At 35.6% G+C, this 23,086-nt stretch overlaps 1 protein-coding gene across 12 annotated transcripts in view; it reads right to left on the bottom strand.

The window, feature by feature from the left end:
- Positions 1-23,086, bottom strand: part of IQCM (IQ motif containing M) — a 176,195-nt gene that overhangs the window by 33,438 nt on the left and 119,671 nt on the right. For all 12 annotated transcript variants that reach the window (XM_090138543.1, XM_090138540.1, XM_090138541.1 and 9 more), the window contains one exon: positions 22,044-22,178. In XM_090138543.1, the coding sequence (XP_089994669.1) occupies positions 22,044-22,178 (135 nt within the window). The remainder of the gene's footprint in view (positions 1-22,043; positions 22,179-23,086) is intronic.

Here is a 23,086-nt window from a genome sequence, read left to right as displayed (position 1 = left end):
TTTAATGCCTTTACAGTGCTTCCATGTTAAAATATTTCTAAAAACTGTAGCTGTAATTAAAGACAGGACCAGTGGTTGCCTACTAATGGAGGATCATAACAAAATTTGGTTTACTTCTTCTATTTTGTAAGGGATTCCTAAACTGAACTTATGCTAGAAAGAAAAATAAGAAAGAAAAACTGTTAACGCAAGTAAAATGTCTGATTAATCCACAAAAGAACCATATTCAGAGTTTGTTGCTATTAATGACTTCTTGTATGAATGTTAGTAAATCACCTAACTTCTCCATGTTCTAGTTGTAGAATAGGCATAAAAGTATGGAATTCAATAGTGTGAGACTACAACAATTAATATGTAGAGGTGGGCCAATAAGAACTTCCTCAATATTTTTTCCCTCTCATGATGGGGAGCCAGGCTATCAACTCCAGGCAATTTATTTATGTCTGAAAGCTCACAGAAGGCTTGATTCACTACGTGAGCACAGCCGAGTACAATGCGTATATCCGTTAGGAAGCATATTGTCCTAGGAAACCATTGCAGTTGAAAGAAGAATTAACTGCTATGTTGCAGAGCTTCATAAACTTGTTTGTTATTACTTTTGCTGCACAGAGCCCCAAATGTCCAGCACAATTTCTTTCTGACTGTATTGCCTGCTAGCAACTAGAAATCTCTTTTACTGAATGGATCTTATTTTCTCCCTCTATATAATAATGTGCTTAAAACAATATGCTGGGAGCTGTTAGGCATTTATTTACCATGGTGGGTTAATCTCATCTAGGGAGGTATAGAAACTCAATCGTGAGTGCTACAGTATATAAGCTAATTGCCAGGATAAAACCAAATGAATAATTACTTAACTTCAGAATGAGGCCTGGGGGAATTTTTCTTTAATAAAGGTTTAATTCACCAGTGATAATGAATGCAATCTCACATACTACTGAACAACACCATTAGCATAATGGCTAAGATACAAAAAGCATAATTAGACCTAAATAGAAATGTTAATTACAGCCATGAAGCTACCAAACAAAAAGGGAGTTTTCCTTTACCTGTGAAACGTGTAGCTTAAGTAATCCCTGTGGATGGGTTATCAATTCGGCTCCAGTGACTGACAGGCAGAAATTAAAAACTGAAGCTTCCTTTGCCATTTGATTCCAGAGAGGACTGTGATTCACACAAGAGAATTAGAGAACAGGTGAGGGCGGTGAAATTCTGTACCTCTACTCATCAAGCTTAAAAATTACACTCCTGTGCATCTGAACCCTACACTATAATTCCTTTTCACAAAAAAAGGCAGGCTCATCAGATCTGGTCAGGAATATTAGATCTCTTCCAAGCATATTTGCTACCCCCAGACTTGCCTACCGTGCACAGCACTGTGTAGCTGTACAAGGAAGCGTGGCAGCCTGCTGGCTAGGCAGCTGCTGAGAAGTTTACTGATAACAAGCAGCTTCATTTCCGGCACTAAAAACAACAATAACAAAAGCTCTTTGTACACAAAAATTTGCACAAACTCTTATATCTTGCTTAAATGAAATCTGTGAGATGTCCTCATGGTAGAGCACTCTTTTGTGCCATTTCTGCTGTGCATTTCTTTCATCTCACGCTGCACAAATATTAAATTCAGAGATTCAAAGAACTCAAAAGTTATAAAATACAAGAACTAATGTTGCATTTTTTCCCCTTACAGGAACTTATTCAACGTATAAAATGGACACTGACTGAATGGGGAGCTATTCAGTTTTTCTTTTTATCTTCATCCTTCTGTGTTTGATTCCAGACCTTATTTAGCACACATCATCAAAACCCTGCACTGCATACAAAATTACTAATTTCTTCATGGGCTTTTTGTTGGTTTTCTCAGCTTTTTTGTGGAGCTCTCAGCTCTCATTATAATTAATCTATCCTCACAACACCTCTAAGAAATCATATAATTGAAGCAGAGGGAGATGAAGGCCACATCGCTAAATATTCACTAACTAGCATGCCTGCTTTGATATGACTAAGTATTCAAGGTGGGGGAAAGCCATTGTTTGTGCATCTGTTTACATGTTTAAAACATAGCATCTGTTTACAGGTACTTTACATATGAACTTATTTCTTGTTTATGGACATACTGATCTTTTAAAAGTCTGTGAAAACTCTCACTGAAGAGATCTGCTGATGATCCCAGTAGAAAATGATGCTGAAATTAGAAGAACTTAATCCCCACAGTGGTGTTCAGCCACCTTAACCATAAGACAATCCCTTCTAGTTTCACACCTTGCACACTTCCATTTCTGCAACAAATGAACATGTAATCACATTGCTGAGATGGGAAGGAAAAAAAGAGATTAGAATCTGAGATATTAAGGAATTTTCTATTATTGTGATTTCAAATTTCATTATAAATTGGAGAATCTGGAGGCAGATGTTGGAAAAACACTTCTTCTGTTCATGTAACACCACTGCCACTGAATCTAAAGAAGGCTATCATTTGTCGTCAAATTCACAAGCCTGGCAGGGAACAATCATGCCCTATGATAGAGTGAACCAGTGGGTGTCCTGGGAACGTGGACTACAGGTACCTACAGAAAGAGCTAAACATTGAGTGGTTAAGAGTGAATATGGCCACTTTCCCTTAAGATGTCCCAAAGAGGGATTACTAAAAGTGATTCCTGTAACTAGAGCAGTAAATAGGATATTCTTCTGGGTGGCAAGAAACATGGGCTCTGATTCTGTTTACATACATCACCCCATGACTATTTAATGTGAAATAAAAAGTAACAATTATTAGAGCATGGATCAGAAACCAAATGCTTCTTCCTCCCAGAGCCTAACTCTTTTAGCTCAAGATAGGACTCCTGCACACCCTGGATCTCTTTCTTTTTTCTAGCAACTTGTAGATCCCTTTCTGACCACTAGAACAATTACAACAGGTATTACAGTTTAGTCCAACCCACTCACCCAGTATACATCACAGTAACTAAAATTAATCTGAGAGACTGGAAACATGGATTTGAATCTTTTCAGGCTAGATAAAGTACTAGAACTTTAAATACTCAGGAAAAAAAAAAAAAAAAGAAGAAGAAGAAGCAGCAGCATATTGACTCAATAAACACTCACCAGAAGGATAGTCAAAGAGAGGAACAGCCTGCCCAAGAAGGTTGTGTAGATTCCATTCTTTCAGATTTTCATGATTACACTCGATTAATCCTAAGCAACCAATTCCGATTTCACAGTTAAGCCTTCTTTCAGCAGAAGGTGGAATGAGAGATCTCACGAGGTTCATTCCACCTTGAATTATTCTGTGAAACCACAGGAAAAGGGGGTAGTAGCCTTCTTCATCAGCTACTCTGGAAAATTCAACAGTTGAAGCCACGCCTTATGAGGACCCCATCTTGCAGTAGACTGTGAATGTTTATCAGAGAGAGTCTTTCAACCTTACCCATCTGTCTGATTATTTCATAGTGTCCAGAGAAGCCACTTACAGGTGATGTCTATGTATAGTCGTAAGAGATTTTTATTCTATTATTTTATGTCTGCAGTTCTGGTATTAAAGACACATTAGATTTACTAGAGTGTAAAAATACTTTCCAAGGTTTTGAGTTTTTTTTTTTTATTTTTTAGTAAAAGATTACTTTTCCATCTTGCACAGAAATGACTTATTTGGCTGAACTGCCCACTCCATCAGAATACTATGCAACAGATTTCAATCCACTCTGCTTAAATTATGATGCACAAAGCTAAACAATTTTCTCATATGAATTTGTCGTTCATGCAAAGTAAGGTTTTCTGGAAAAAAAAAATGCTGTAAAACTAACAAAAAAGAACAAAGGAACAGCTGTAAGTCAAGAGTTCTTATGCCAAAACACTGTTCAGCTGGGTTCCACATTCATTTCCATCCCCCATATCATACTGATTATAAACTTAGATGCAGATCTAATGTTTTCATTTAATCCATTTTTTCCATATTTTAAATTCATTGTATTTAGTGAACATTCAGTTTGAAACATGCAATATCAAAAGAAACCCCCACAGATGCAGGGAATTTGAATAATCAGGTCCTCATAATCCCTAAACTTCAATCTAGTGAAGTCTCCATGGGATCATTTTAAACGTGCAAAGGAATCAAATGACCAAATTACTCTAAACAATTGTGAGATTACAGATGAAACAAGCCATATGATTAATATATTGATACTTACATTACAGTAATGCCTTCAGTCCCCCATGGAGATATCAGCCTTATTGTGCCAGGCATTGTACAATCACACAACGGCCTACTGTCCGGGGGATTTACAATCAAAAACCTGATCAACTACCATGTTGTAACATCAGATCACAGATAGTCAATTTACAGCACTGGGAAGTCCGTTCAGTTTTTCTCAGACTACTGCTGTGTGTCAGAATTACTCACATTAGTGGATACTCTAAGTTGCTACTCAATTTTAGGGAAGAATTTTTTTTTCTATGCATTGTGGACATTCACAAATCTGTAGGTTGGGCTACTACCACCTGCTGCTGTCCTCTAAGCCACCTCCGTGCTCCACAGATTCAGAACAAATACGAAATGAAAAATGTGGCATACACTCACAAAATTCATCTTCTATGCTGAGAATGCAAGATTCGTTTCATGTATTATTGAAATATAGCCACTGACTGAACATAAGGAGTCCAGAGAGCTAGGAACAGATTTCTTCTGAAAACCAATGTAGTCTAAAAAACAGAGGTATAAAGTAAAAGTTGGCATCTAATTTAAGGTTTCAATTCCGTCCTTTGATATACTGGATGACATACATGCTTATGTACTTTTGAAGACATAGCACTGGAAAATCAATAGCTAAATGCCTGCAAACATCCATACCAATGCTGTGAACTTAAGTGACATCTTGAAAGTGGCATATTTAATTGTCTTCTCTTGACAGTTTTATCCATGGGATTTAAGATGTTCCCAGCGCTACATCTGTTATAACTGTATAATCAAATTTGAATATTTTGTGCAACAGCAATTCTTATTTTATCTATTTACCTTTTTCAAAATGAAAATTCCTCGCAGTGAACCGGGCGAAAAAGAGAAAGGCTTTGCTACAGGACAACAGATATAATCCTGACTATTCCAAGGTATTAAATCTTATTAAGGAAAGACTGTTTTATTGAAATACAGCAATATTTTGCATCCCAACCTTTTGCTCTCAGCTTTACAAGTTAAAATACCAACTGGAGATTTATTCAAACCAGATTTGAACAAAGTTATCTGCGTAGTGCACATGTCCTTGTCTACATCCATTTCACAGACAAAAAATACCAAAGGTATCAGAACAATACCTGATGATAAACCATGCTTCTTACTAATCTGAATGATTTCTTTACATATGTTTAAACCACTTATTTTAATTTGATGTTGAGGCACATCCAATGAGTGATTACAGGGCATGCTCAGTTTTCTTGCAATGCAATCTATAACTCTCTTTTTGGCTGAGTAAGAAACCAAACAGCTAATTTCTTTAAACCTGTAAGCTAGGATTTATCTATTGGTGTTTAATCAAGTCAAGCCATTTCCATTATTTTCCCTCAACATACCAAAATTTCCATTCATACAATATATTTAGTTATTACTTAGCATTTATCAACGTTTATTTTGAGGTGTGATTTAGAAGGGAGAGTTGGATGGTAAGCATTTTTGGCTCTGAATTATTTATTAACAACCAAGAACAGGGAACTATTTTTCCTCTCTCATCTCTTTATTTATACTGTTACACAAATCATTCTCCTTGACAGGGCATAAAGCACACCTGAAAATCAGACAGATTCCTAAATATCAATTTATTAGACTAAACTTAGGCTCTTGAATCTGAATTGCGTTTACCTGCAGGTTCTCAATCTCAAATTCACCCTTCGTATCAAGGAGCACAGTTTCTCTGGCATTCCTTTTCCCACCAATGAATAAGTTTATTCAGTCTTGAGAATGCACTTTACCACCTGTCAACACCATTTTTTGGCTGTGATTTTTTTATAATGAAGCTTTACCAACTTCCTCTAATTTCCATGAGAGGCCAACCTTTTCTTAAAACAACCAAAGGCTTTACAATTAGCTGCTGCTAGTTTATTTCTTTTCAGCAATGCATCTTGCCTCTATACTGATTGCTGGGCTTTGGAAATAGACTGAACATGTATTTATTGACTAATCAAAAATACAGTAAAAGTAGAAAGACACAGCAATATTTAAAATCTAGCTGATTACCCTTTGGTGGCAGATGACTAACAGCTTACCTCAGCAAAGCAAAAATTGCTGCCAAAGGTTTCTTCATAGAAATAATCCTTATTTATTATCCAAGTTCACAGCTGTATACACTGCAGGCAGTAACTAAAATCACTTAAAAAGCATGATGCTAAAAAACTAAACCCCAAGATTACGTGACTGTGATGCTTATTAAAGGTCCGATCCTTCCTCATTAAAACCAACAGGAGGTGTTCTGCCAACGCTTTCAGTAGTAAAGGAAATTATCTCAGGGAAAATATTCAAGCAAATCCATAAAGTTGCATTCTGCTCATTAGCAGTAAATGTGCGATTCTCTCTGGCATGAACAAGAAAAGTGCTAAAGAACTCCTAAGAATTCTTAGGTTACTGAGTAGTCTCCTCTCTTGAAATAACAGGACAACAATAAAAGACCCCTCATGCACACACACCTACCCCAGCTGAACTCTAGTGCTTCTTTCAGGGGAAAAAGTGTTTTTATGCAGCTGTTGTAATAGCCTTTTGGACTAAATCAGCAATCTTTACGTGGAACATTACTTTTATAAGACCTATTAAAATTTCACTTATTAAAAATAATCACTATGCAGTTTGTTGAATTGTATGGAATAAGACCAGAAGGAAAGAATGATATTCACTAATCAATTTAACATTGTTTGCCTGGAGGGAAGAAGACAGAGAAATAGCCTACTATATACCCCACATTCTCCCCACACAGTTGCTATTTGTCCTTCCTGTGCTGCAGTCTGCAATATTTTCATATACTCTGCTGGAGCCAGATATGAATCCGTACAAGGTTAGGTGATAAAATATCAGCCAGTGATTTGAACTGGACTGAAACAAGGTAGGATCGAAGAGATTCTACCCATCCCCTCTCACATCACTACCATAGAAAATAATTTAGACAAAAAAATAATAATAAAAAAAATCTAATCCCACTTTTATTAGTACTGGGTTTGGGAAGGACATTGCAAAGGACATCCCCTGGAAGGCCCTTGATGAGCAGTTGCCCCTCTGCTCTGCTCACTGTCTCATCCCTCACTCAGTGACTTCTAAGCCAAAGCATGAAAGCCAGGAACCCTGATGAGTAGCATCCCTGCACAGGGCCTCTACTCCTGTCAGGACTGGAAAGGTGATTCTTCCATTGCAGATCCATCTGTTGGGGCCAGTGAGAAGGAAAAAAATGGAAAGCTGAAGTGAACAAGCAAGCTTCTGACATGAACTGAAGTACACAAAAGGTTAACAAGGCTAAGTATGGAAACAAACTTTAGAATAAAGAAACATACAAAGGTGTCTAAGATGGCACCCTGAAGTTAAGCCTAATGAGAACACCTCACGAGAGTGCCTCTCGTGCCATAAGATCACAAAGCAGGAGCAGGTTGGGCTGTAGCTGATGACCCAGTCTACTCAGTGGCTCCAACATATGAGTTTGCTGACCAGGCAGCAATTCCAGCTCTGCTCCCAGAAGTATGGTGAGAGCTGTGTTATATCCGCACTAATTAGTCACGTCTCTCAGCATGGCTAATTAGGATCTGCACGTGCACTGACATGGTGATACTGTCTTGAATCAAGAGCTTGCACAGGCAGTGCTATGCCCTCATCACAGGGCAGAAGCTGCACCTGAAGTAACACAAAGACCAACCATTTAAAATCTTACAGGTTCCAATTAACACTACAAACCGTCCTAAAAAAAATTACAAAAAAGTGCATGTTGTGAATGAGAGGTGCTGGATACCTCACAAGAGAAACATGCCATGCAAGGATCACCACCACAGGGAACCAGTTTATGATGCTTTTGTTTCTAAGCACAGCAGTATTGCCCACCTGGAAAGCATTCACCCATAAACCCTCTGTGCAACTAGAATTAGACAGAGGAGCAATGCATTGGTATAACTGTGTGTATCTTATGCTTACCTATGCCATATCAACCCGATAATTCAGACAAAGAGCAAGCCCCATCAGCAGGTACCCTTTGATGTTATGCCAAAGAACTGATTGGGATCCTTGGGACAGCTGAAGGCCCACACTTTTAAGAGTTATTTCTTTTTATTTTTCCAAGTTGCAAAAGTTTCTATCTTTACCTTCTTATACTGATCTCCCCTTCCTTCTCTATCATTCCAGTTCGCCTTCCTACAAGTTATCCAGTTCAGATTTTCTTTTAGCTTTCTTTTTTGCTGCTCTCTTCAATGCACAGTACACCCACATTTGTAATGGTCACAGTGTCACAACCATACAACCCAATATGTTCCAGCAGCAGCTGTGAAGTGCTGTTCAGAGATTCATGGACAGTTTTCAGACCTTCTGGTCATGCCTGTGATTAATCACAAACCTCTTTAGTTTCTTGCACAGGAAACCAGTGACAAACCCCAGCAAGCCATTGTACTTGCCTACACAGCAGCAGTATACTTCCAGAAGAGTTGAGAGACTAGGAATTTTTAACCTTTTCAATTCCACTTGTGGTTATTTTGGTTGAACTTTTGGGGGTTGTACACCTACAAGGTAGGGATTCCTGTAAATAATAAAGGTATGTAAATAATCCCTTGTATAGCATGCACTCTTCATTCTTAGTATCATTCTTAGTATCAGTCTTAGTATCACTGAATATACAACAGTTAGCTCAATTAGAGAATACTTTCTAAACTACAGTAAGCATCCAGAAAAAGACAATGCCACAAATTCCTGAAGGCAAAAATACAGTAATTGTTGAAATAATTCTGAGATGAAAATATGATTTTTTTTCAGTAAATTCTACAGAAGAAAGAATTTACATAGTAATTCTAGTGCTTAACAAGCATATGCATTTCAAGTATATATGCCTTCTTAAAAGATGGTTATAAACAAAAGGACACCAGGAGAGCAAATTCATATTTGCTTATTATGTTATTCTAAATGATGTGATCTTTCCAAATAGAAGCAATGGAATAATTAAACTAATTTTCCGAAATTATTCTAGTATATTCAATTACAGATTTTAATTATTTTGGAGAAATAGTTCAGTGTTAATGAAAGACACGGTAGTTAGAATCATGGCAGAGTATGGGTTTCATGTTTCTGCATTCCATAAACCTTATTAGAAAATGTAAATCAAATATTTGATGAATACTAAGAGCCTATTGGGACATTAAAATGAATATTACCGTTGTGACTCTGAGAGTCAGGTTGAAGTATAACAGAAGTCAGTTAAGGTAAGTGGATTTCAGTGCCAAAGGGAACATTAGCTATTTTAAAGAGGCCTCTGGAGTATTATCCAGTATTAAACATGGAGGGGAAAAAAAAAAATGAAAAAGGTATTTAAATAACACTCAGGCTGTGACACAAACCAACAAAAGATAGCACAGTTTCAAAGTTTCGGTTATTACCTCATATAAGTTAATCTATTCTCAATGTTGATAAAAATTCACTGAGGACATCTTGATGGTGAGGAACACAGAAGTCATGTGGATGTTAGTTTTGATCCTTCTATGTAGACATCCATTAATTTTATTTGGACATTAATGATATCTTTGCCAGTGCTTTTGGTCGTGTCTCATATTTTAAAATATGTTTTTGTATTTCATATTCTGTAAAAGCATCCAAATATCGTCGTACTCTAAAAAAGGCAATTTGATAGCCTGAAAGTTTGTACAGTTTTCAGTAATTAAGCCAATTCTACATATTTCATACAGTATATACCATTTTTAAAACTGTGCAAGCTTAAATTTATTCTTTTCAGGACATGGCATGCATTAGGAAGGGTTAAATAGAAAATACAGAAGAGATACATTTCCTAAGGCAACAAAGAGGAATATGTGTTATACAGGTTATTCCATCTCAGGTTGTCAACAAAACACCATGACACATTACTTCTCATAAACATTTAAGGTAAGATCCACCTCAACAGTATATTCATCAAAAGGGATGGAAGATTTACACCAGCTAAAAAAGTAAAGCCATTGTGTGTTTCAAAACCTCCTCATTGGGGTATATGTATAAATACTATCTGTAGACAAATAATAACATGCTTTCAAATATGTTTAGCTCATGAATGAAGTCTGAAGATGAGTTAGGAAGCTGCCTGCATTTGGCAGGTGCAAGATTACAAATGGTGATCCTCCAAAACTTAATGAAATTTCTATCTGTAAAGATGGCAGATGATATGCTACTGCACAAAGTTTTTCACTACTTGAAGTGTTATTCGGCTGGTATTTCTTGTGAAATTTTAATTATGTACTAGCTGAACTCAGAAGAATAATTTCTTATTGTTCCAAATTGAATTTTGTAATTTTTGCACCAAAAAGTTGATTTACATTCATATTCAGACAGTTATGGCAGGTATCTCCATTTTCTACATCTTCCCCTTCCTTGTGATTTCTATAATTATATTTGTGGCCATTATGTGTCATAAGTTGTTATAGTAAGATATCACTGACAATGTATTTAATAACAGAAAATGTGCAATTACATTTCCTCTGCATGAAAAACTGCTTGAACTATTCCATATTCAAGCAAAAGAAAGATGTAGTGTAACAAGCACTTTTGTTCCTCGTGGTTTCACAAAAGGCAGAGCCCCAGTTGACCTAGAGTCTACAGTTTTGAAGAATATCACAACAAAATCTAAACATTTATCTATGAGCTTTTGAAAATCCCGGTTCTTCTATGTACAGGTGTTCCATTTAGACATGGAAATCAAAATCTGGATGATACCATTTCAAATGTTTAGATTTCTTAACAGAGAAGACACAGTTAGGCCTGTTAAATTCCTACAATGACAACAGAATTGTTCTCACTGTTTCCTCTATATTGGATTTTTCTTAATCCTTACGAGAGGGAAGTTTTTTCGAAGAAAGCAGTTCTGAAAGTGCCAATAAAATAATGATTGTCAAAGTACTTTTTCACAATATACTGGACCTTTTTTCTTGACTTAGAAATAATAATGAAATTGAAAAATCTGTGCAAAATATCATTTTCCAGAGAATTCACTGCATTTTTTTTTCTACAGAATTTAAGGGGAATTTACTAAGCAAAACTACATAATAAGCAACTCTTTTTTTTCCATGCCAAAGACATAAAAAATAATCTTAAACCTTTTTTTTCTAAACCTGGACCATTTTTGTTATATTCAGTACATATAAAACAACAAAAGCAGCTTTGGAAACTGTATCTATTATACTAGCACAAGCTTAAGCTTTACAGAGATCTACTCTGACTGATATCATGTTTTTAAAAAGGGACTTAAGTTTTTCTTAATTACACATAAATATTTAACTCACTGTGACATTATTATGCCAATATTTACTGAGAGATACCCATATTTCTCTGAACCTACAGCCAAGCCAAATTATTCAGTGATAAACTTAATTTGAATTAGTACTTCTGCTGATGTCCCTCTTCAAACTGAAGGCAAAAAAGAATCCTAAAGCAAAATGATTTTGTGTAGTATCAGTACTTATGCTGATTGACCTCCAGATTAAATTCCCGCAAGTGAAGGCCTGCTTATATATTTAAAAGAAAATACAATTTGAAATATCTAGAAAGAGTTATAGATGTTTCATCCACTACCATATTAAATTAGCATATCATTCTAACTGCACATTCTTGGGTAGGAAACTAGAAAACTTAGAGAAAAGAATTGTTCATTCTTATGTTTCAATTAAAGTGTATATTAAGAGGGAAATGCAGAAATCCACTTTTTCACCTTACAGTATTCACTTCCTTCTCTAGAGAAAAGAAGTCCATTAATGGGTATCACAAAGTATTTGGCCATATGCCACAGATTTAGTAGATGCTGTCTTGAATTACAGTAGAGAGACATTTTGAATCTTACTACCCACATATGGTCCAGAGACCTTTCATGAGTGACGGTTATCAAAATAATGTACAAGAGCTGCTCTGAAAGTAATGCCTTCTATTTTATTATGTCGGCTCATTGGTGGTATGGCAGCAGAGGTTGAACCTTCCCACCAATATTACATTGCATTTTGCTGCTGTGTGACAAATGTCAGCAAAGGAGCAGTCTGGCAAAATGGCCTCTGATATATAAGTGTGTGTGAAGCAAGGATGTACCATTGAATTCCTCCAGGAGGAAAAAAAAATTGCACCCATTAACACTCACTGGTTGGTGCCTGCTGAATGTTTATGGAGACCAAAAACCAGACATTGATGGCATGGTGTGTTTCAGCAGCAGTGACAGTGGGCCACCTCCACTGGTACAGATCTTTATGACCATGGCATGTAGGTTCTTCTTCATCACTGGTAAAAATGCATAACTGTTGGTAGCAACTGTGTTGAAAAAAAACAGCGTTTTGTAGCTAATAATTTTCAATGTCATACGGTGTTCATTGTATGTGTTATAGTTTTCATGAAAATAAATAGAAGGCATTACTTTACTGCATTAAGGAGTCCAACACCAGAGATGTGGTTTTAAACATTGGATTTAAAAAAAAAAAAAACAAACACAATTTTACAGCTTTTTTGCAATGATAATGGCCACAATGACAGATGTCTCCAGTGCAGACAACACAACTTCTTGCTGGGTGACAGACAACATTAGCAAGACAACACTAAAACTAAAATTCAGATAGAATAATAGAAATGACATCAAAATGGGATCACAGAAAGCCAAATGAGTTGTAAAAGTTGCTTATCATTAAAACTGACAACTAAATCTGTTTCCTTTAGGAGAAACACAAACATCAATAGCCAAATCACGTGCAGGTAGAAGATTGGTAACTCTCAGGAGTCATATGGTTAAAGAGAATATGTTGTGTCAGTTTTGGACAGGCAGCTATAACAGATGACAAACAGACAAGCATTTAATTCTTCCACTGAACATAATGCAGAAGATAGTTTAGAGAAAAGAAACTAAGAACTTTCTAGGCTGAAAAATACTACATCATAGAGAGTTATTACAATAGAATGCCAAAAGACTACAAACTGATAGGAAATAAGGAAAAGCTCTCGACAAGTATTGAAACACAAAATGCCTAAACAACAGGATTTATCTAAATATAAAACTGGTTACTTAAAATTTTTGCAGACGCGTGATTTTAAAACTAGATTTGAAAAGGGAAGAATCTTAACAACTTAGAATGCTAATGTATTTCTCTGGATGTGAACTTTATGGGTATGGCTCGTACCAACATAAATTGTTGACAAAGTTGTTTGATTTGATGATACTACACAAAATCATTTTGCTTTAGGATTCTTTTTTGCCTTCAGTTTGAAGAGTGAGTGGTTTTTTAGAGGGTTATTCTTTAAAAAAATATATATATATATATAAATATTTATATGTATATATATATAATATATATTATATATATATATTATATATTATATATATATTATATATATATATATATAATATGACTATTCTAGATTATGCTAGCTAACCTGAGATGGCTGTAAATGCCAAAAACGGTTTACAGGACTACGCAATGGAGCATTTTAAGTAAGAGGATGTTGTTACTCAAATAACCTACATAGTGGCAGAAAGAAAAGGCTAGTCTTGCAGACAAAGAAAAATTGAAGAAAATATTACAAATTAAGTGGAAAGCAGATGACAGCATAGAAGGATCATACTGAGGTCAGAGTTTTTATATATGTGCCTGGAGGTGAGACCTAAGACTTAGTGTGCACGAGTTTCTATATGAAAGAATAATATTAGATGCTCCTTTGAAAATACAACTATTTGACAACTATGTAAGTATGAATCTTTTCTCAGACAATTTTAAGCAATTCAGGTCAAATTTAAATCACTCTTCCAATATAAGAAACAATATAAACTCTTTTATTTCTCCAAGAAATTAGACTAATGTAGATTTACATATAATAAAGAATCATTGATAAAATTGCTATGCTTTGATAGTATGGATAAAAATAACTGAAAACAATGAAACTCATATTCTATATATTAATTCTTAAACTGTCTATTAGAAGTATCCTCCTTTTGTAATTATTAAATGAGATATTTGAACTCATTACATTCATTTCCTTGTCAAAAGATACTGAAGAAGGGTGCAGCAATTATTCAGATTTATTCCAAAAATTATTCCTGCTCACTGTATATAACTCTCCTGCTCTTTTTCAAAATATACTACAGAAATCTCTTTTTGCTTATTCTGCATACTATAATACATATCCACATACATTTATAGATGAATTCTACTATGCATATACAAAAATATAATATGAATACTATTATACCTATTTATATAATAAATATATTACATTTTAATAAGGTTGATAGTTAAGTCAGTTTATACGATCCCCCTCCTAACAGACAGCAAAATGTTCAAAGAACATCTGAAATGTAATATATATCTTTCTGATCAAGGATAGTGCTATGATAAAACTTCCCATGTTTTAGTGGAGGAACAAACTTTCTTAAACCATGTAAAAGACAATTTTAGCAATAAATGATGAACAATTAATTACTCTTCCATATACCACTATTCCATGCTATAATTTTTGAACCTCCTAACAGTTCCCTAATCTTTAATATCATATTTTCTGGTAATTCACTCCTCACTATTAAAGAGCAAAATATCCTACTCAAAGTGTAGTTAAATTGTTACCTGTCAAAACTGAGATTAATTATGAAGTGAGGTCTCAGAGAGGTCTCTCCTGAGTTTGGTTCCGTTCGATATTTTCATTAACAACTACTAAGATAATAGAATAGACACTAATAAAGCTCGTAGATGACACCACACTAGAAGCAGTTACAAGCACTTTACAGGAGAGCAATGAAACTCAAAATGATCTTGATAAATTGAGGAAAAGAGCAGAATCAATAAGATTAAATTCAATACAGACAAGTGCAAAGCACTAAACTTAGAAAAAATAATCAAGTGCTCAAAAATGGGGGAAACTCTCTAGGCAGCAGTAAAGGCTGTTAAGGAAAACGAAAACTGGAATAGCAATTAACAAAGCAATTGCAAAGAGAAAAAATGTCATCCTATCTTGTTTTATCAAGTACATTACCATTCAGGCACACAAGGTGATGAAACTGCTCCAACAGAACTGGTACTATTGCATGAAATGTATTAAGAAAATAAGTCTCTAATATTTTTGTAAAAATGCAAATTTGCTGTAGTGACATCAATGAAAACTTCCAGGTGGAAAAATACCTTGTTTGATAAATTGTCTTTCTGGGCTTGAATCAGGCCAAAGTGCTATGGTAGCACATGAGCAACTCAATCAAGTCACTCTATTGCAGTGATCCAAAGTAGAGTTTTTATTACAAAGAGCAGGAAAAAAAAAACATCCTAAGCTTCAGTTGAGAAGTAATGCCCAACAAGTTTGTGATTAAGCACTTGATATGAAAAATGTTGGCCCAGAGGTAGTCCCTCTTCCTTCTTTCTTCAGCTTGTTTGTCCCAGAAACAGTCAGACCAGCATAAGCACTGCTCTGTGTTCCAGAACTGGCTATATGGTGATGAATAACTTCTGCAATTGCGTTATACTTTCCACACATACCACTGAATTCACAGTGAAAAGTATCAGCCCGTATCATGTCTGAGGGTGGAGGCTGGCACAGAAAACAAGCCAAATGTGAGTACTTTGTCTATGTCAGCATAGTGAAATTTATAATTCAAATTTTAGAATTTCCCAAATTTCGTGAAAGCAGATTTGGCAACGCGTCATTATTTGTACAGTTTATTTGTATAAGGATAGCCCTCTGGAGCCCTAGTCACAGAATAAGACCTGACGTGTCAGATTCTAATACAGATGGAACAAAAAGGTAGACCAAGATTTTATAACTTAGTTATATGAGACAGACATGAGGATATAAGACAGCATTAGTTTGGACACAAGGCAACAGTGTCAACATACTACTGGCTCGACTGTTGTCAAATGTTCTGCAGACACTGCAGCAAAAAAAAATTTACGAAGAAAATTTCTCTGATAGTTGCACTGTTGTTCCAAAGTAGGATTTTTAGAATAATTCTAAATTCAATGTAAAAAGTGAACAGATGTGAAAAAACCACTCTTCAGTAACTAAATAGGTCATTAGTTTTATTTAAATCTCAACTTATTATCAAGACATCTTAATAAATCCATAATGATGGACTACTGTTACTGAAAGAAAGAAATAACATTTTAATCATGTTAAAACAAGGTTAATGGCTGGCCTAGAATACTCTAGACTTGTGGGTAACCCAAACTGAATTTCCTGTTCCGATTTGCCAGCCCCAGGAGGAGCATAATGATGATATGCTAACAGAAAAACTCTTAAGAAAATTAAGTTCTTAAGCACAAAATTTGCCTTCTTCTAAAGAAAAAAAGAGAGAGAGAGAGAGAGAGAAGAGAGAGAGAAACACATACTTATGTTTGTATATATATGGGAGGTCAGAAAGGATGCATGTGAACAAATATTGATCAGAGAGCAGTTGGATCCAGCCACAATGGCCCTTACATGCTCACTGACAAATGTTCCAGTCATTGTGGGATATGTTTTATCTTTTAAAATCACTATAATCTGTAATTCTTTTGAGAGGGAATCAGAAGTTAATGAGAGGGGTATATAGATTTTATTTCCTTTTGCCACAGCTGATGATGAACATGATGAACAACCCACAGTCTTTAAGGTCCAAAGGGATCATTAGATGCAATTTTTGTATAGCCTTGATGCAACAGCCATTGCATAAAAAGTCTAAAGTTAGTTTTGCAATAGAATCTTATAATGCATTTTATTAATGAGTCTATTCATTATCACCAATTCACTCATAGCATTCTTCCACTGGGGAATTTCAATTTCTTGATGTTACGTTTGACTTAAATGGCCATAATAGTAGCCTATGTCTTTCTCAGGGCTCATTACCAGAGAGCTGTGGTAAACATTGCTGCAAAAAAATAAACACCACTGCATTGTGTTCTGCCAGATCCACAAATGCTGTTACATCTCTGTTCCTATTACAGTATTCATGGGTTTCTATTGCTTGTCCTATAAGATTTTGTTTAATGAGAAATAAACAGGTTTAGGAGGCTATTTCCCATCAGTGATTCAGGAAGCATATTTTCCTTCAGAATGTGTACAATACTCAACACACACAAGGGTCCCATTCTATAAATAACACCTTTCTGGCATCATTGCAAAACAAATTGCTATTAGGTGTTGTTTATTTTTAACAATTTATTCATAAGATGTCACAAATACGAATCACAGTGGGAAACAGCTGAGAGGAAAAGTAACTGCAGAGTGCATTGGACAAAGTTTCAGAGTCACATAGCTCCATTTCTGAGCTGAACCTCCAAACACAAGAGATTTGCAGGAACTCTAGTAACATGAAGTACTTATCATGGAATGGCCCAGTGGGACCAAAAAATGACAAAGGCTCAGCATGAGTCAAGCTCTAAACCACAGGTTGTGATGAGGGACGTCTGAGATTGCTCTGCTATCCTGTATCAACCTCATGCAAGGAAGCATTCCCCGGAGATCTCCTCTCTGTCTGCAGACTGAAAGGGAATGGGCACTGACTTGAATGAAGACACATTACTTTGATACATCTGTTAAAGCTCATTGTTTTGCACTGTCATTAATTCTTTCAAACCTAGCCAGATATAGTCTGCAATCTAAAAGTGCCTGTAAAAAGCTCACCTTCTGCTAATATATCTAAGTTCAAACAGTATTTGCCAATTAATCATAGAATTATAGAATGGTTTGGGTTGGAAGGGACCTTTAAGGTCATTTAGTTCCAACCTCCCTGCTACAGGAAAGGACAAGTCCCTCTAGACCAGGTTACTCACAGCCCCATCCAGCCTGGCCTTGAATGCTTCCTAGCAGGGGCCATTCCACAACCTCACTGGGCAACCTGTGCCAGCTTCTCACCACTCTCACAGTAAAGAATGACTTCCTAATATCTAGTTTAAATCTACCTTCTTCCAGCTTTAAACCATTTCCCCTCATCCTGTACCTACATGCCCTTATAAAAAGTCCCTTCCCAGCTTTCCTGTAGATCCCCTTCAGGTACTGGAAGGTCGCTATAACATCTCCTCTGAGTCTTCTCCTCTGCAGGCTGAAGAGCTCCAGCCATCTCAGCTTGCCAGTTTCAGTACTCCGACAACATACATACATACATATATATATGCATTCTTAAATTCAGAGATGGTTTACTTTGTTCCTGCAAACACAGGTCAGCCACGAGACAAAGCTGATATAAACTGAGGTGGCTTGCAGGCAACAATTCAAATTAAGAAGAATATGCAGTATTTCATATCCTTAGCCTAAACACTGAATATTTTGTATAAACACATGACTAGTTATCAAGATCACAAACATGAAGTGTAAAAATCTGCTTTAGTACAGGCTGCTTAGAAGGGCCAATTGCAGAGAAAATGCTTATTGTGTTTGTATTTTATTTGAAAGCACACCAGTGATCAGGATGCTGCAACTGTGAACAGTTTGCTTCTAACAAAAGGTACCAGGATCAGCTAACAAGTATGCACCTGACAGACAGACTAGTTGAGTATTAATAGCAGTAACGCCAGTAACTACAGAATGCATTAAAAAAGAAGATACTGCAATAGGACTCCTCAGCAAATCTAAAGGCAGAATAACTAGAAGTCTCAGTATACAATCTTAATGCATGCAATGATTTACTAAATTCCCTGTAAAAATTTACCTGAACAGAACATATAGCATTTTGAGTCTATCAAAGAAAATAAGTACGTATTCTACTAAATGAAAAATGTCTATAAATATTTTTCAGAAATATTGAGTATGATGTCAATGGATACTTCACATATAAGGCCAAAAAATAGACTGGTTAATCATCTCTGATTTTCTTATTTGGTTCAAACAAAGCACAGTGGTGTGGGGGTGAAGTTTTTTCTCATCAGAATGAAGCAGCAGAACAAACTGGTTTTAAATATGACAACATATCATCACTATCTGTGTATGAAATCTAAAAAACACGGCATTATGATTTCTTGAAACTGGGAACTAAATCTCACCACTGACCTAAAACCATTCAATTAATCCTGGTCAGTTTCTCAGTGAGCAATGTTTTAGCTAATAACCAAGCCGTTCACTTTTCTTCCCACTTCACCAAGCAAGGTATATACAGAAACATCTAGAGAACCATCTCCGATGAAATTCATTTGACCTAAAGGAAACTCAGTTTGTTCCCCAGAAGCTGAAAAGCAGAATTCAAAAGTAAATCACAAACTTGCTTTTTTGTACAAGTCTGCATTCAGCATCTGCAAGTCCACTCCAGGTAACAGCGCCTTCTTTAGTTCCTAAAAGTGTTATGATTATTGTCATATCGCTGTACTAATTTTTCTTACATAAGCACAGTTATGCAAAACAGTATGCCTAGGAGCCATACATACATGATTTTTTTTTTCCTCTATTCCATCTGATATTTTTAATTCACATTGCAGGTATTTTACAATGGATAGTCTTCTTTCCTATTTGTTGGAATATGATAATGCCCATTAGTATTTCCCTACAAATATTCTTGCTTTATTCCAATAATTTTTACTATCTTCAGTGTCTAATTTTTACAAAAAATAAACTGCTTCAAATAAGCACGTCCATACTAAATCAGATTTGTAGTTATGTAGGAGTGATGTAATTAAAACTCTGAAGAGAACACGTAAAATAAAAAGTCTCAAGCTTTTATTGCTTAAATTATTGTTAGCCAAAGATAGTACTCATCTTTTCATTACTGGAAATGGAAAGGTGACAGGACATTTAACAATGAAGTACTTATTTTCACAGACCCTGTTCCTTGAGCAATAAATAGATTCATTAGGGGAAAAAAAAAAAAAAAGAGAGAAAGAAAAAAGAGGGGAGGGAGGGAGAGGAGGGAGAAAGGAGAAAATTAAAAAAAAAAATAAAAATAAAATGAGAAATTTTAAAAAGAAAATTTGAATCCTTCTATATTTCCTGTGTTCACAGTAAATAGTCACAAGGCAAGGGCACCTTTTCTCTTTTATAACCTTCATTGGATCAGTAGCATGGCCATATAAGATGCAATATTCACCCCAAAAGCTCAGAACAGTTATTACTAGTAGATCTCTCCAACACTCTACCCACACACATACACACCTTATCTTTCCATTCCTAAATAGGCAGTTTGATGGTATTAGATGCTCTGTACAGGCACAGGAGACAGCTGCATCAAATCCATATTAAGAAATTCAAAACACTCAGCCAATTGCAGTCTCTTTCCTAAGGCAATTTAGCAAGGTTATACTCTGTTAATAACTTATCTTCAGAAATAATGACATTTGTATTATAAAATTGAGAAAGAGAGGGCACTTTATAGATAAGTGCCATTTATTCAAAATGCTTTCGTGTTAGAAACCATTTTATGGGTGCCCTTTAGACACTAGCACATCTCTACATTTCAGCAATTATTCATCATTTACACATCCATAATTTGAGAGAGTTTTAAACTTGAAATGAATAAGAAGCTCACACCCTGCTTCAAATGGGTGAACCAGTCTTGATAACACCTCATATCTAAGAGATTCTAAATAAATTAAATAATGAGTGGGGAAGCATGAACCTTTCCTAGTCTGACTGTGAACACGGCGTAAAGTAGCAATAGTCACCCAAATCTAGGATATAAGACAGAAATCTGTCTCACAGTCACAAAATCTCCTGTTACCATAGTGATGGGGACTGAACAAATGACTAAAAATACCTGGTCTTATTCACACTGTCTTAGGAATGTGACCTAAATGACATGTAATACATGATTTTCCATCATAAATTAATTGCATTTACTAGGAGCCAACACTGAGAAGCAGCATAATGTGCAAGTACAATGTGTGGTCAGACACTCAAAGAGATCACCTTCATCTCAAGGATGCAACCTGAACAGAGAGATAGCTGGAAGACAGCAATATATATATATGTATGTCATAAAAAGAAATCCCATGTAGGTCATTAACAAAGCAAAGGCACCAATTAAACATGGTTTTCTCTCACTAAAGTATTCCAAAAGTATTCTTACAAAATGCTGATATATGGAATTTTAACCTCCAAAGTTCACCATCTGCAAGAACCTCTGAGTTGAGGTGGACGTAAAACTTAAGACAACACAGAAGTAATATAAACCTGTGTTTAGATCTGCTTTCATTCACAGCACCTACATATGTTATTAAAAAAACAAAAGCATGCTACCATAGAGGAGAAATGGGTAATGGCATTTCCCATCTCATCCTGTGAGGTTCCCAAAGAGGCTGCCTCCACAAGCCTTACCCAGGAGTTGCTGAACTGCAGTAAGAGCAGAGTATTGCAGGTTCTCCAACTGACTACTCCAGGAAAGAGGAAAGACAGAAGGAAGATGAGATGAGACTCTAGCTTTATGTGAAGGGCTTAATTTATTACTGTTTTTTTTTTTTCTTCTATTTTTAAAGGGCAATGTTCTCCCTTCTGTTTACAGTACATTATGACTTGACTCATGACATCTTATTCTATTTACATTCATCTATTCATTTGCGAATATTTTTAAAATTTAGTTGGGCTTTGTTGCTTAAGAGTGATGGAAAGCAAGTACCACTGACATTACAAAGCAGGGAATAAGGCAAGTGTTTTTCCTGGAGGCACCTGCAAGTGCAGACCTGCTACAAGCCTTCTCTACATTCTCTTACTACATTTCAAGATATTATGGAATTGTAGTCCTGCATTGATACACAAAATGCAATTCAACAAAACGTACTTTAATTCATGTATAGGGATAAAATGATTCATTTCCAAAAACATCAACTATGCTTTTAAAAACAGTAGCTTCATGACGCAATGGAAAAAATGACCCAAAGTCTATGCTTGCATTTGAACTTTTTGTACCATTGCAAAGCATTTTTAAATAATTACTTGCCTGGAAAGACCAGCTGAAAGACCCGCTGTACTCCGCTGGCAGGTATAAAATATCCACAGTCTCTAAAAAATTCAGGTAGATGATCTCTGTCCATTTTTTGGCCAAACGCTCTCTTGGAAAACATTGCTTCATAAACTAAGAAGAGAAGATTCCATTAGATATGTGCTTATGATATGCTATTAGGCACCAATTTTTCTAGAAATATTTTCTTTAGGATCAAGTTAATTCGTTTGATAAACTAAGTATGGAAACATAGGCCTATGTGGAGATCTGATGATTGGTAGCTTGCTGATGGCTGAACTTTGCAGTGAAGTGAAACTTGCATCATCCCTACCAAACACCAAGGGGAACAGATAGGTTGAAAGAATTCTCTCCCCATCTAAGAATTTCTCAGCAAGGAAAGCTGATGAGCTAGTCCCTGCAAAACTAGGCTTGTAGAAAGAGGCTGAGGCAAGCAGATAACTATAGTGGTTCATACTCTTTTTTTATTTGGCAAACAAGATTAAACTGTCTACAATAGTATATTAAACTGTTGCCCCTAAAATTAAAAGTGAAAAAACTCCCAGTGTAAGACATTGCCTCTAATAATGTCATGATGGAGATGCCTGTAGATGCACAATTAGAAAAAAAACAGAGACATATACATTCAATTATTTTTTTGACAAATGTAGTATATTTAAAAATATACCTTAGTCAAATACATTAACTCAGAGAGATAGCCATTGTGTGGTTAGTTTGCACTGCTCAGGGAGGATAAAGTATGAATTAAAAATGAAAACCCTTAGTCATCTATACTTTGAGGTCCACAACTGATCTACCTAGCCCACAGATTTTTTTTCAGAATTGGTGCCAAAAATCTTCATCCCTGAGAGACAGAGGATATCTGTCTAGCTAAATTTACTATCTATTAATAGAACAAATAATTTTCCTGTAAGGGTTAACAGAAATAGATCAAATTACATTCTATGCTATGTGTGAGCATCTGTAATGTCTGTTTCTGTCTTCATCAAAGAAGAGCAAATTAATGTCAATTTAGCATTCCA

The sequence above is a fragment of the Phasianus colchicus genome, chromosome 4 (genome assembly GCF_987193195.1).
Source record: "Phasianus colchicus chromosome 4, bPhaCol1.hap1.1, whole genome shotgun sequence".
NCBI classification, from domain to species: domain Eukaryota; kingdom Metazoa; phylum Chordata; class Aves; order Galliformes; family Phasianidae; genus Phasianus; species Phasianus colchicus.
Note: the sequence above shows the minus strand (reverse complement) of the source record. Positions and strands in the feature narration are given on the sequence as shown.